The sequence below is a fragment of the Oryctolagus cuniculus genome, chromosome 4, assembly GCF_051225735.1.
Source record: "Oryctolagus cuniculus isolate XC-2025 breed Fujian yellow rabbit chromosome 4, ASM5122573v1, whole genome shotgun sequence".
Lineage (NCBI taxonomy): Eukaryota > Metazoa > Chordata > Mammalia > Lagomorpha > Leporidae > Oryctolagus > Oryctolagus cuniculus.
The window spans coordinates 7,817,368-7,833,079 of NC_142870.1; the positions used below are offsets into that span (position 1 = coordinate 7,817,368).

At 44.4% G+C, this 15,712-nt stretch overlaps 1 protein-coding gene across 28 annotated transcripts in view; it reads right to left on the minus strand.

Annotated features, from left to right (window-relative positions):
• TTC3 (tetratricopeptide repeat domain 3) overlaps positions 1 to 15,712 on the minus strand; it is a 127,103-nt gene that overhangs the window by 38,827 nt on the left and 72,564 nt on the right. For all 28 annotated transcript variants that reach the window (XM_008274871.5, XM_051833619.3, XM_089331420.1 and 25 more), the window contains 5 exons: positions 15,016 to 15,267; positions 12,272 to 12,318; positions 11,220 to 11,276; positions 8,190 to 8,263; positions 3,720 to 3,884 (listed from right to left, as the gene is read on the minus strand). In XM_008274871.5, coding sequence (XP_008273093.4) covers positions 3,720 to 3,884; positions 8,190 to 8,263; positions 11,220 to 11,276; positions 12,272 to 12,318; positions 15,016 to 15,267 — 595 coding nt within the window. The remainder of the gene's footprint in view (positions 1 to 3,719; positions 3,885 to 8,189; positions 8,264 to 11,219; positions 11,277 to 12,271; positions 12,319 to 15,015; positions 15,268 to 15,712) is intronic.

A 15,712-nucleotide genomic window follows, 5' to 3' on the forward strand; every position in this document is an offset into this window, starting at 1 on the left:
GGAAGACCTTTCTCTCTGTCTCTCTCACTGTCCACTCTGCCTGTCAAAAAAAAAAAAAAAAAAAAAAGAATAAACAGAGAAAGAGAGATTTTCCATATGCCAGTTCACTCCTTAAATGGCTGCAATGGCCAGGGCTAGGCCAGGCCGAAGCCAAGAGCCTGGAATTCCACCCAAGTCTCCCACGTGGGTGGCAGGGGCCCAAGCGCTTGGGCCATCTTCCACTGCTTTCTCAGGCCCATTATCAGGGAGATACATCAGAAGTGGAGAAGCCAAGACTCGAACTGGCACTCGGAAAGGATGCTGGCTTCTTGGGCAGCAGCTTCACCCACTGCACACAACTCTGCTCTAACGCTCGTGATTCTTATCTGCAGTAATGTAACCCCACCAACGGTCATCTTAGTCCTGCAATGCTGAAGGCTGCATGACAGGACCACACCTTCTGCTGTTTCTGGAATCTGTAACACTGCTTAGCCTTATGTCTTTAATAAATCTTTGCTGACAGCTAATACCACTGAAGTAGTGGTAGGAAAAACTAATGAAGAATAATTTGCTTCAACTGTCAAAATCATAAAATGTTAGAACCAGATAGAGGTCATTAAAGTAAATTAGGCTAATTCCATACTTTAAAGAGAAATACTAAAATCAAGAAAAGGTCAGTTTGTAGAAATTATCCTAGGATTCTTATTTAATATCAATAAAAGGTTACTTGGTAGAAATTATCCTAGTATTACTTTTTTTTAAAATGTATCTGCTTTCCTAAACTTTTTTTTTTTTTTGATTTATTCATTTGACAGTCAAGAGTTACACAGAGAGGAGAGGCAGAAAGAAAGAGAGAGAGAGAGAGAGTCCTCCATCCAATGGTTCACACCCCAGTTGGCTGCAACGGCTGGAGCTGCACCAATCCAAAGCCAAGAGCTTCCTCCGGGTCTCCTGCGCGGGTGCAGGGGCCCAAGGACTTGGGCCATCCCCTGCTGCTTTCCCAGGCCATAGCAGAGAGCTGGATCGGAAGTGGAGCAGCCGAGCCTTGAACCGGCGCCCATATGGGATGCTGGCACTTCAGGCCAGGGCATTAACCCACTGTGCCACAGCGCCAGCCCCCCTAGTATTACTTTCTAAATGTCCATTTAATTTCATCTACTTGAAAGGCAGAGAAAGGGGAAGGAAGGAGGAGGCTGAGAGGGAGAGGCACGGGGAGGTTCTACTGACTCGTTCCCCAAATTCCCACAGCATCTAGGGATGGGCCAAGCTGAAGCCAGGCCCTGAACTCCATCTGTATCTCCCACACGAGTGGCAGGGACCCACTCACTTGAGTCACCATCTGCTGCCTCCCAGGAGCATTAGCAGGAAGACAGATCAGAAGCAGAGGTGTCAGGACTGGATCTGGCACACTCTAATATGAGAGATGGGTGTCCAAAGCAGGAGCTTAACCCACTTTGCCACAATGCCAACACCATCCCCAGTATTCTCAACTTCTCATCCAATATTCTTTTCCTAAACACTCTTTTCATGCACCCGAGGTTAGCTGAAGTTTTCTTTCCTTTATCCTAGGTGAATAACACAAACTATCATTCTGAAGGGATCATGTGTTTATTTCAAAAATTCAAAGAATTATGTTTGGAGATTTTTAAAAATAGGCCGGCGCCGCGGCTCACTAGGCTAATCCTCCACCTAGCGGCGCCGGCACACCGGGTTCTAGTCCCGGTCGGGGTGCCGGATTCTGTCCCAGTTGCCCCTCTTCCAGGCCAGCTCTCTGCTGTGGCCAGGGAGTGCAGTGGAGGATGGCCCAAGTGCTTGGGCCCTGCACCCCATGGGAGACCAGGAAAAGTACCTGGCTCCTGGCTCCTGCCATCGGATCAGCGCGGTGCGCTGGCCGCAGCGCACCAGCCGCGGCGGCCATTGGAGGGTGAACCAATGGCAAAAGAAGACCTTTCTCACTGTCTCTCTCTCTCACTGTCCACTCTGCCTGTCAAAAAAAAAAAAAAAAATCTTGGAATAAATTAACCAAGGAAGTCAAAGATCTCTACAATGAAAATTACAAAACATTAAAGAAAAACACACAAAAAAATGAAAAAATCTCCCATGTTCATGGATTGGAAGAATCAGTATCATCAAAATGTCTATACTACTGAGAGCAATCTATAGATTCAATATAATTCCAATCAAAATACCAAGGACATTCTTCTTAGATCTAGAAAAAAATGATGCTCAAACGATGCTAAAGCAATCTTATACAACAAAAACAAAGCTAGAGGCATCACAATACCAGATTTCAAGACATACTACAGGGCAGTTTTAATCAAAACAGCCTGGTACTGGAAAAAACAACAACAACAACAAAACAAAACAAAACAAAACAAAACAGATATGTAGACCAATGGAACAGAACAGAAACTCCAGTAATCAATCCACACATCTACAACCAACTTATCTTTGACAAAGGAGCTAAAATCAATCCCTGGAGCAAGGACAGTCTCTCCAACAAATGGTGCAGGGAAAACTGGATCTCTGCGTGCAGAAATATGAAGCAAGACCCCTATCTCACACCTTACACAAAAATCCACTCAAAATGGATCAAAGACCTAAATCTTAAACCCAGTACCACCAAATTACTAGAGATCATTGGGGGAAACCCTGCAAGACACTGGCATAGGGAAAGACTTCTTGGAAAGACAGCAGAAGCACAGGCAATCAAATCAAAGCCAATTGACAGATGGGATTACATCACATTGAGAAACTTCTGTACTGCAAAAGAAACACTCAGCAAAGTGAAGAGGCAACCAACAGAATGGGAGAAATTATTTGCAAACTATGCAACTGATAAAGTATTAATATCCAGAATCTATAAAGAGCTCAAGAAACTCAAAAAAAACCAAACAATTCAGTTAAGAAATGGGAAAGGACATGAACAGGCATTTTTCAAAAGAGGAAATTCAAATGACCAACAGACAAATGAAAAAATGTTCAGGATCACTAGCCATCAGGGAAATGTAAATCCAAACCAGTATATAAGAGTATGGTGAGAGGCCAAACAATGCATCCAGCCACACAGTAATGTGGATCACAGAATCACCATGATTCTTTCTTTATTAATAGTTCCTCCCAGGGAATCACAGGATAGCTTAGTAGGAAATGTCCGTATTAGTCGCTCAAACTGACAAAACTAGTAATCACTGGGATTCTAAATTTAAGCATTAAAAACCCTCAATTAATTCAGTGTAACACCTGACAAAGCACTGACAATGTTCTTCCCCAGAGGTTCTGAAGGCTATTTAATAAATATGAGACACGGGGCTGGTGCTGTGGTGCAGTGGGTTAATGCCCTAGCCTGAGGCGCCAGCATCTCATATGGTGCCGTTCTAGTCCTGGAAGCTCCTCTTCCGATCCAGCTCTCTGCTGTGGCCTGAGAAACCAGTGGGGGATGGCCCAAGTCCTTAGGCCTTTGCACCTGTGTGGGAGACCTGGAGGAAGCTTCTGGATCGTGGCTTCGGATCAGTGCAGCTCCGGCCATTGCGGCCATCTGGGGAATGAACCATTGGATGGAAGAACTTTCTCTCTCTTTCTGCCTCTCCTCTCTCTATGTAATTCTGACTTTCAAATAAATAAATAAATCTTTAAAAAAATAAAAAATCAATAAATATGGGACACAAATTTTAAAACTTCTGATTTTTAACTGCAGCCTCAGTCTAAAACAACAGTTGTAGCAATGTCACCCTACTTACTCATAAAGAGTTGAGCACTTTTGTTTTGGGTTAATGTCCCACAGCTTCTTGTTGCGAACAACATACTCGTTACTGTGTTGGTCATAGAGAGCTTCAAATTCCTCCACGTCTTGCCGAAGATGGTCAGGCACTGCAAATGGGCCTGCAGAGTCTGAATTGCGTCTGCTAAAAAAAACAAAAACAAAAACTGTGTGTGAAGAATTATACTTTTGGATGAACCAAAATATTACTTAATTGAAATAAACAGAATGATAGTAATACATTACAAAAAAATACTACTGAGAAATGTAATATTTTCCACAATTACGGTCATGGAAACATTTTACACCTTCCAGATCTATCACATGGGTGCAGAGACCCAAGCACGTGGACTGCTTCACTGCTTTCCAGGCACATTAACAAGGAGATGGATCAAAAGTGGACTGAGCAGTAAGGTCCCAACCCGGTGCTCACATGGTTTGTCTGTGTGCTGCAGATGGAGATTTAACCTGCTGTGCCATAATGCTGGCTCTGACACTTTTAATCAATATTTCATACTGGGGTCAGTGCGATGGCATAGGTTAAATCACCGCCTATAGTGCTGGCATCCCATTTGGGCGCCAGTTTGAGAACCGGCTACTACATTTTTGATCCAGCTCCCAGCTGATGTGCCTGGGAAACAGCAGAAGATGGCTCAAGTGCTTGGGCTCCTGCCACTCACATAGGAGACCATGAAGAAGCTCCTCTGTGTCCTGGTTTCAGCCAGCTGCTGCCCCAGCTGTGGCAGTCACTTAGGGAGTGAACCAGTGGATGGAAGATGTCTCTCTCTTCTTCTCTATCTTTGCCTTTCAAAGAAATAAATCTTTTTTTTTTTTAAAAAAAAAAGATTAAAAAAAATCTTTAAAAAAAAGATTTATTTCTCTCAAAGTCAGAGTTACAGAGAGAGGAGAGACAGAGAGGCAGAGAGAGTCAGTCTTCCATCCACTGGTTCACTCCCCAGTTGGCTGCAATGGCCGGAGCTGCACCGATCCAAAGCCAGGAGCTTCTTCCAGGTCTCCCACACAGGTGCAGAGGCCCAAGGACTTGGGCCATTCTCCACTGCTTTCCCAAGCCACAGCAGAGAACTGGATTGGAAGTGGAGCAGCCAGGACTCGAACTGGCTCCCATATGGGATGCCGGCACTGCAGGCAGTGGCTTTATCTGCTAAGCATATTTTGGCGCCAGCCTCAAAAATAAACAAATCTTTAAAAAATTAATAATTCACCTTGCTGTGAATTTCTGAAAACTTACAGCTTTTGAGGAGATGAATGTTGTCTTAATAATAGAAAAATGAAGATTTTATTGTAAGTGGTATTAAGTTAAACTAAGGTTAGAGAGGTAAAAGACATAGGTAGAAAGACTTAAGAATAAAAGATTTTAGCACTCCAAAAAGGTCAAGTAATCTGAAAACCATATAGCATATTTAAATCTTCTCTCTGCTATTTATTAGCTTTGTGTTCCTGGCAAATCATTAACTACACTGCCTGTTTCCTTAGCTACAGTGGCCTTAATAACAGGATTTCTCTCCTAGAGTAGATGAGTGGGTTAATTAAGTTTACATGTGTGAAGCCATTGGAACAGTACCTGGCACAAGACTGTCAATCTCAGGAATGGCTGTGCTATGGGTCTGAATGTTTGTGTCTCCCCCAAAGTGCCCATGGTGAGTGCCAATCACCCATGTGGGGTGCTGGACTGGGGAACATCTGGGAGTTGATTAGGTCATGAAGGCAGAACCCTCACAAAAGGAACTTGTGTCTTAAAGAAAAGAGGCCAGTGAGCTTCCTTCCTTCTGCCACCATGGGAGACATGGTGGGAAAGTGGCATCTGTGAACCAGAAAGCAGGCCCTTACCGACACCAAACCTACAGTCACTTTGATCTTGGACTTCCCAGCCTCACAGCGTCTCTGAGAGATTAATTTCTGTTGTGCATAACCCACCCAGCTTATGGTACGTTGTTACAGAGCCCAAATAGACTAAGACAGGCTATTATTATTTTTTAATTTTTTAGGTTTATTTATTTATTTGAAAGAGTTACACAGAGAGAGGAGAGGCAGAGAGAGAGAGTCTTCCATCCGCTGGTTCACTCCCCAACTGGCCACAATGGCCAGAGCTGCACCGATCTGAAGCCAGGAGCCAAGAGCATCTTCCGGGTCTCCCACATGGGTGCAGGGGCCCAAGGACTTGGGCCATCTTCCACTGCTTTCCCAGGCCATAGCATAGAGCTGGATCGGAAGAGGAGCAGCTGGGTCTCGAACCGGCACCCATATGAGATGCCAGCGCTTCAGGCCAGGGCTTTAACCTGCTGCGCCACAGCGCCAGCCCCAAGACAGGCCATTATTATTTAACTTAAAACAACTGTTCCATTTAAAGAATCCATAAAAATGACTGCAAATTTTAACCTGTCTTGTAACTCCATTAAGAGACATGGGGAAAAAAAACCCATTTGGTTAATAATGAAAATGACAGGGGCCGGCACCGTGGCTCACTTGGTTAGTCCTCCGCCTGTGGCATCGGCATCCCATATGGGTGCCGGGTTCTAGTCCCAGTTGCTCCTCTTCCAGTCCAGCTCTCTGCTGTGGTCTGGGAAGGCAATGGAGGATGGCCCAGCTGCTTGGGCCCCTGCACCCACATGGGAGACCTGGGGGAGGCACCTGGCCCCTGGCTTTGGATCAGCGCCAGCCGTGGTGGCCATCTGGGGAGCGAACCAACAGAGGGAAGACCTTTCCCTCTGTCTCTCTGTTTGTAATTTTACCTGTCAAACAAAGTTTTAAAAAATAATGAAAATGATATAAAAAGGGTATTGTTGGGGCCGGTTCTGTGGTACAGTGGGCTAAGCCTCCACTTGTGGCGCCGGCACCCCATATGGGCACCGGTTCTAGTCCCAGCTGCTCCTCTTAAAATCCAGCTCTCTGCTATGGCCTGGGAAAACAGAATATGGCCCATATGCTTAGGCTCCTGCATCTATGTGGGAGACCCTGAAGAAGCTCCTGGTTTCCGATCAGCCTGGTTCTGGCTATTGCAGCTGTATGGGAAGTGAACCAGTGGATGCAAGATCTTTCTCTCTGTTTCCCCCCCCTCTTGTCTGTAACTCCACTTCTCAAATAAATAAATAAAATCTTTTAAAAAAGGTTATTGCTACTCACTATGTTTTTTGTTTGTTTTTTTTAATTTATTTATTTGCAGGGGCAGGTGGTGTGGTGTAGCAGGTAAATCCTCCGCCTGCAGTGCTGGCATCCTATGTGGGCACAGGTTCAAGTCCCAGCTGCTCCACTTCCAATCCAGCTATCTGCTATGGCCTGCGAAAGCAGTAGAAGATGGTCCAAGTCCTTGGGCTCCTGCACCCGTGTGGGAAACCCAGAAGGAGCTTCTGGCTCCTGGCTTTGGATCATCACAGCTCTGGCCGCTGCGGCCATCCAATGAGTGAACCAGCGGATGGAAGACCTCCCCCTCTCTCTTCTTCTGCCTCTCTGTACCTCTTTTATTTTTTTTAGAAAGCTTTTATTTAATAAATATAAATTTTATAGGTACAACTTTTGGAACACAGCAGTTCTTCCCCCCATACCCGCCCTCCCACGCCCAAACTGTACCACCTCCTGCTCCCTTTCCCATCCCATTCTTCAGTAAGATTCATTTTTAATGTAACTCTTTCAAGTAAGCAAATACAAAAATCTTTAAAAAATGATTGATTTATTTGAAAGGCAGAGTGACCAAGACAGCATAGAGATCCTCTCTTGCTGGTTTACTCCCCAAAAGGTCACAACAGCCAGGGCTCAGCGAGGTCAAATCCAGGAGCCAGGGGCTCCGTCTGAGTCTCCCACGATGGTGGCAGCAACCTAAGTACTTGGGTCATCATCCACTGTATCCCAGGTGTATTAGCAGGAAGCTGGATCCGAAATATAGAATTGTTGGCACTTGAACCAGGTGCTCCAATATGGATGCAGGTGCTCCACTGTACCATACCGCCTGCCCACTAGTTTGATCTCTTATGTCTATTTGCTTTTTGAAAACGCAGTTTCATCAGAGGGCATTAAAAATAACAAATGTATAAGGTTAAGCCATAACAGCATATATAGCTCCTAAAATATCTTCCTGTTGTAGCAAAACAGGTAATAATTATCAACAGGGTATTCTTTCCACTGAATATTTAAAAGCTTATTTTCTAGACATTTTCTCCTAGGATTTTCCCACAGTGCCTCCCACAGGAGGTTCTCAACATATACTTACTGAATAAATTTCATCATCTTGCAACTTTAACAGTTTGAATGATTTCTTAATGTCTACAACCATGCCATAAATTCAATCACGATAGATAACAGCAGGTTGTCATAAAATATGTGTATCTTTGAAAAGGAAAGTTAGAGTCACAAAAGAAAAATCAACAGTATATTATGCTGAAACCACCTATTAAGTGAAAACATGTGGGTTAAAATGAAGCAAAAAGACTGTCCTTACTTATGGTCTTCCCCTGGAGTGACAGTCTCATCGTTCGCTGTGACTGAAGCTGTTCCAGAGCCCACTAACATAGGCTGTGTTAAAAGAAAAAAAATGACAATAATTTTCTTCCTTAAAATCCATGAAAGAGGAATTTTACCACTTAAGCTGATGAGTACTTATATAAACATGCATGCTAACTGCCAATAGATAAAAGACAGATGCAGATTCTCCTGGAACAGGATCCTGTGGTGATCTAAATTTCAACAGTTATACAGAAGCTCAAATTGGGGCCCAGTGCTGTGGTGTAGTGGTCTAAGCCTCCACCTGTAGTGCCGGCATCCTATATGGGTACCAGTTCGAGTCCTGGCTGCTCCTTTTCTGATCTAGCTCTCTGCTATGGCCTGGGAAAGCAGCAGAAGATGGCCCAAGTGCTTGGGCCCCTGCACCTGCGTGGGAGACATGGAGGAAGCTCCTGCTTCCTGGCTCCGGATTGGCTCAGCTCCAGCCACTGTGGCCATTTAAGAGTGAACCAGGCCAGCACCGTGGCTCAATAGGCTAATCCTCCACATGCGGCGCTGGCATCCCGGGTTCTAGTCCCGGTCGGGGCACCGGATTCTGTCCCGGTTGCTCCTCTTCCAGGCCAGCTCTCTGCTGTGGCCCGGGAAGGCAGTGGAGGATGGCCCAAGTGCTTGGGCCCTGCACCTGCATGGGAGACCAGGAGGAAGCACCTGGCTCCTGGCTTTGGATCAGTGCAGTGTGCCGGCCTCAGCAGCCACTGGGGGGTGAACCAATGGAAAAAGGAAGACCTTTCTCTGTCTCTGTCTCTCTCTCTCACTGTCCACTCTGCCTGTCAAAAAAAAAAAAAAAAAAAAAAAAAGAGTGAACCAGTGGATGGGAGACGGTTCTCTTTCTGTCTAAATAAATAAATACAAAATCTTAAAGAAAAAAAAGCTCAAATTAACATTTAGGATAGTTTCAATTTAAACACAATTTAAATGTTACTTAGTGTAAGTTTAGCTAACTAAAGATAGGGTCAAAGAAAGGGTTTTTCTATCCTCTTGGAAAAGTAGACTACTTCCTCAGCCAGTCCCCTCCTTCCATGCCATTAACCAGCCATCAAGGGGCCAGCTTAGCAAGTTAAGCCTCTACCTGTGATGCCAGCATCCCATATGGGTACCAGTCGCTCCACTTCCAATCCAGCTCTCTGTTAATGTGCCTGGGAAAGCAGCAGAAGAAAGCGCCTGGGCCCTTGTACCCATGTGGGAGACCTGAATGAGACCACTGGCTTTGGCCTGGCACAGCCCTAGCTGTTATAGCCATATGTGGGTGAACCAGTAGATGAAAGAATCTTTCTGTCTCTCCTCCTCCCTCTGTAACTCTGCCTTTCAAATAAATAAATAAATAAATAAAAGTACTAAAAAGAAGAAAGAACCCATTAGGAGACTTAAAAATATTTATTATCTACTTATTATCTCAAAGGCTTGGAGTAGAGCCTTAGGTGAGAGAAACAAAAGAATCCATTCTAAGATTGTTATGATGACTAGCATTCATCATTCTTTTATTAAAAATTTATTTGAAAGCAGAGTGACCGAGACACTGGTTCACTTCTCATATGGCCACAACAGCCAGTCCTGAGCCAGGCTGAAGCCTGGAGCCAAGAACTCCATCTGGGTGGCAGGGGCCTAAGCACTTGGGCCTTCTTCCACTGCCTTCCCCAGGCACATAAGCAGGAAGCTGGATGGGAAGCAGAACAGCCTAGACCTGAATCAGCACTCTGATGGGGATGACAACAGTACAAGCAGTGACTTAACCACTGCCCCACATCAATCCTGCATCACTCTTACTCTGAATATGTTAGGCAGTAAGTATTTTGAGCAACAGAAATAATTCCAACAAAAAATTTTAAAATTAGATTCTATTATTCTGCTTTCCTATCTCCTTACAACAATTTAGTAATAATAATATTTACGAAGCATATATCTCAAGTCATCTCACAGGAGCAACACAAGACCGCTCTCCTTCTTCAATATGATCCAAGAATAGATCCTCACCCCACGTCTACACCCATATCAGCGCGAAGTAGCCAGAAAGAAACTGGCACCCCATCTCCTTATCTATACTCTGAGTCAGGATTGAGGGAACAAGGACATAAGCCTCAGCCGTTGCAGCTCATTGCCCAAAAGACAGATAAAATCAGAATTTATCCCTTGTCCTTGAATCCCAATTCAGTCTCACAGCCTATAGTTCTCCACCCACTCCCTGCATTCTTCCCTAGGTTTAGAAGCCCAAAAACCTGCATGGAGAAGCTCACCGCTGCCTACTCCTGCACCCCTATCCCTAGCTCACCGCTGCCTACTCCCACACCCCCATCCCTAGCCCACCAAGGATACAGAAAAGCCCAGCCCCTGCGATCTGGGCCCTGAGCCATGTGTTCCGACTCTGCAAGCTGGCAGTTGGTTGACCTCTACGAGTTTATTTTCTTGGAATAACTTGGTCTGGCTCTGAGGTTGTATTCTATCTCCTCTCTGTTCTGTGCCCTCTTCCTTACATTTGGTGCCCAGCTGAGGAGACAGCAATCTGCACCCCTTCCCCTTTTTCCTACAACTGCATCTGTGATGCTGCATCTCAAACTGGCACCAGTTCAAGTTCCTGCTGATCTACTTCTGATCCAGAACCCTGATAAGGGGCCTGGGAAAGCAGTGGAAGATGGCCCAAGTTCTTGGGCCCCTGCCACTCAAGGGGGAGACCTGGAAGCAGCTCCTGGTTCCTGGCTTCAGTCTGGCCTGGCACTGGCCATTGCAGCCATTTGAGGAGAGAACCAAGGGATGAAAGATATTTCTCTCTCTCTAATTCTTTCAAATCAGTAAATTTTAAAAACAAAAACCAAAAACCAAGCCTAGACTTTAAAAAGTATCTTTGAAGCCCAAAAAGTCTTTCTCTTATATAAAATGTTTCAAAATATTCCCAGAACTGCTTGATTCTAACTTCTATATCCAAAAACCCATTTGGGCGGTTTAGATAAGAATTAATACAGAAAATACACCATACCTTTGAATCTTTTGGCTTTTTTTTCTTGCCTTTGTTTTTCACCTTAGTAGAACTTAACTAAAAAAGGAGGGGGAAAAAACAATGAACACAACATAAACAAAACATATTGATTTTCATAGGCTAGTTAAAAGTTACATGTATGTAAAATGGTTAATAAAAATAACACCAGGCCGGCGCCGCGGCTCATTAGACTAATCCTCCGCCTTGCGGTGCCGGCATACCGGGTTCTAGTCCCGGTCGGGGCGCTGGATTCTGTCCCGGTTGCCCCTCTTCCAGGCCAGCTCTCTGCTGTGGCCAGGGAGTGCAGTGGAGGATGGCCCAGGTGCTTGGGCCCTGCACCCCATGGGAGACCAGGATAAGTACCTGGCTCCTGCCATCGGATCAGCACGGTGTGCCGGCTGCAGCGTGCTGGCCGCAGAGGCCATTGGAGGGTGAACCAACGGCAAAGGAAGACCTTTCTCTCTGTTGTCTCTCTCTCTCACTGTCCACTCTGTCAAAAAAAAAAAAAAAAAAAAAAAAACAAACCAACACCAGAGTGAATTAGTCTACATGCTATAATTTATAATAGAAAGTAAGAAAAAAGTCTAATAATGCCTAAAGTTAGAAGTAAAATTAAACTTCCCCAACTTTCGAACCTCATTTTCAACAAGGTTTATGTTATTTCAAGTAGGTAAGTGGTTATACGCCAGAATAGCCTTTCCCTGATGGTCCTTTTACTGGAGCAAACCAGAATCGTGCACGTGGTCGGACAGCGGGACACACACAGTGAAGCATTCACCTCCCTCCGAGGTATGCTGGCTGCAAGTCCACACCTAGCCAGGCAGTATCTGACATGGCAGATTGTGACAGAATCTGTTTAAAGGAGGATCAGTAAACAAGCAGTCCCCCCCACCCGCCAAACTGCCACAATGCTGTTCTGTTCTTTACTTGATCACCTTCCTAAGCTTGAAGAATTTCTGACCTCCCAGACAGAACAGAAGGCAACCACAATCTACTAAGGAAGACAGCTCTGATATTATTTTTAACTTAATCTCAGTGAGCATGTAACTTACTGGTGCTTCCCCACTGTCTTGTTTCCGTAGCACAGTACAGCGACTGTCTGTGGGAAGACACAGATGGTTTTGGTGAGGAAATGAAATATTGACATTTCCATGTAATACATTAAAGGTTAAAAAAAGCACAAACACTACCAGCAAAGACTATTCTATTCTATATTTGGCTTTGACACATGTCTAGTTTAGAAACCAGGTACAAAATGCCTGGCTAAATGGGAAATAAGCTACCAAGAACTTTGAAATTCCTATCCAATTCAGCCTAATCTGAGTGTCTTCTAGTACCGTCTATGCCAGGTGCTAGGACTACAGAGATGCACAAGACAGACCTTGCCATGAGTGAATTCGTGTTCTACTGCCAAAGACAGGGAACACTTGTAACCGCATGTGCTGAGCCCCACAGGGAGTGCAAAGGCAGCAGAGCTGATGCAGGGAACAAAGCTTTCAAGGGGAGAGGCCCATGGAGGAGTCAAGGAGGGCTCTGGGGAGGTGGGGAAGATTAAGTTAGAATTGAAATGAAAAAGCAAGGGGGTAGAGCAGGATGGCAGAACTGCGTGAGCACAGAAAGGAGGCAGCAAAGTCCGAGGCAAGTCTGGGAATCAGAAGTTGGTGTGTCTCCTCACAGTGCAGATGGGGAGAGCAATGATCAACCCAGGCCAATGATGTGGACTTAATCTGTAAGCAAAGCTAAGCAAATGTTTCTCAAAGGAAACAGTTCCAGATTTAGACAGACATTCTAGAGGAGTCAGTATTGGCAATATGGAAGGATTACGAGTGGGAGGGCCTAGAGACACGGAGACCAGTTTGGAGCCTACTGTGACAGTCTCATCATGGAAAGATAACTAAGGTCTTGATCTAGGGAAATGGGATTGACAGATCAGAGATAAAGCTTATTTGGAATGGTGACAAACTAGTTATAAATAATGGCAATGGTCAAAATGAATTCTAGGGTTTTCTGCTTAGAAACTAGATATGCAACAATGTTGTTAATGGAGACAAATTTAGGAAAAACATATCTGGATGTGTTAAGGGCAAGATTTGGCCAGACTGCTTTTACGGGGCCTTTGGCCCTTTACACAGAATTCCCTAGGGAACCATGTGTCCAGCCTTCAGGAAAGAAGCTGGGGCTGCCAGTATCACATCAATGAGGATATTAACACTCTGTTTTACAGGGCCAAGGATTTTTAAGTTTGAAGAAATACCATCCTTCTGTCAAATGAAAAGCAGCAACACTAAAAACAACTGACAGGAGGGAGGCGGAGCTACCAGACTTGAAAACCTGCACAAGTGGTCAGTAGTCTGGTTGGTGGCTTCCAGCTCCACAGCCAAAAGCAGAGAAACAGTCGCAGCCAGATGTATGTACTGTTATGTTGGATGTGGAACCCAGGAATCGGGGCGAGCACACACTGAGAAGGACCTGTGTCCTTTCTAGCTGTCCTGTTGTGTGCGCCAAACATGCATGGGTTTGTAAGTTCTGTCCCGGGACAGCCTGTGTGGCCAGCAGCACCAGGCTGACACCAATAAATTCAGGCTATCCAGGAGCACTTCACCCCAGGCAGGAAGCAGTATCCTGGAGAGAGAAAGGCATTTGTATTTGCGTGTGCCTGACATAAGAAACAGAACAAAGGCAGACTCCTCAGTTCCTTCCACTGCAAGTGAACTTGATAATGGATGACACCGTTGTACAAGGCTGGGGCTTCCAATGCACTTTTCTAAAACAAATACCATGAAACCGAAGTCTAACTCCTGACAATACACAGACATGTTGTGCAGGAAGGGATTACCATCAGAAGTACAGAAAGTTAAAAAGTAAAATTAACTTAGAATTTAATATTAGAATTACAAAGTGAAATAGGACCACACAGACCACTGGCTCCTTATCATCTCATTATAATGATGAAGAAACTAAGATCCAAGTGAGACTGCCAAATTCACTGCTAGTTAGCCTATTTTGCCAAACTGGAGTCCATGGTGTGGCCCAAACAGGCTCCCCCCACCCCGTATCTTGACACCCACCTGCACATTTTCACACCTATGTTCACAGCCCACTGCAGACTCTGCCTCTGCTCTGGGCTTTCCTCTCTCACGGAGAGAATGAAAGTACAGGCTGTCTCCCTTGTTTAAAGCCCTCAGCACCTTCTCTGTCCTCACTCACTGAGCTTACTATCACACTACTGTTATTAGCGCACTCTTCTTATCCCCTTTTTCTGGAACACAAGGCCATCGAGGGCAGGGGCCAGCGTAAGCACTTCTGAAGTCCTTAACATCCAGCAGTGAAACCAAAAGGTTTTTAATCAACTGAATTAAGGAAGCCGTGCTATAGCCTATCTTTTCTGACTCCAGTCCTAGGCTCTTACTGTTAGAACAGATGTGTTATCTGTTACAGACTGTGCAAATGTCACCTATTTCTGCAAGCAAATGTTTTCTTGAATACTACGAATCAAACTGCTTTCTAATTACTAAATTCTATCCATTTAATATGCAATCTTCACCATGATGCTGTCAAAATATCTAAAATGGGAATAGCATGGTATGTTGCTAGGATAACAAACCTGAGTATGTCTAACTCTCAGCTAACAAAGTAAGAAGGTTTCACGGTATTAAAAAACAAAACCCTCACTACTGTCAACTTCTACCTTTTCTCAAATAATAATATTGATTTTGTTAAGTATTCAAAATAAACTAGATAACTCACAAGTTTTTTCCCCCTAAATACAATATGAATTTAAATCTGGGCCACATACCCATTATGTCAAAGAATTCATCTAAAGCACTGTGCAGGGCTGGGAACTTGTCTCTGTGTTCTTCGAGCAGCCATATTAAACAACGTGCTTCCTTCAATGCTGAGGGCTCGCAGAAGTAATCCAGTTGCTTTCCCTCTATAGACTTCAGCTTATGACCATATTTCTCACTCCACAGAAAGGTCATGATGCTAAAATCAAGCTCCTTAAGAGATGCGCGGTGACGAGAAAGGAAAGGTCCTGTGGCGTCTAAGCCTGGAACGAGAACAGAACCCCAATCAGAGGAGAGGAGACAATGCCCTGCAAGCCAGTCGCTGTCACTTCTCTGAAAGTGGTTCCATCGCAGTTGGCTTGCATTTTCAGGAAAAATGTTTAACTACTTGAGAATAGACCTGCATAGGTTATTATGTATTTCAGAAACACCATTTAATGTTGATAAGCTAATTAGAATAATTCTTCTGTATTAGTTGGAAAAGGTGGGCCAAAAAGCTTGCATCATTAGAGTTATCTTTATTAGTCTTAGAGATGAAAGCATGGCATGAGATTCTTTTACAACTCTAACAACTTTTTTCACCAATCCTTAATGACTTTTACTCCAACTAGTACAAGCTAGCAAGATTTTACAATGTATTTCTGTATGTTCTCTATAATAACAAAACATCAATAATATGCAAAACCTTCCCGATGCTTTTTCCAAGAG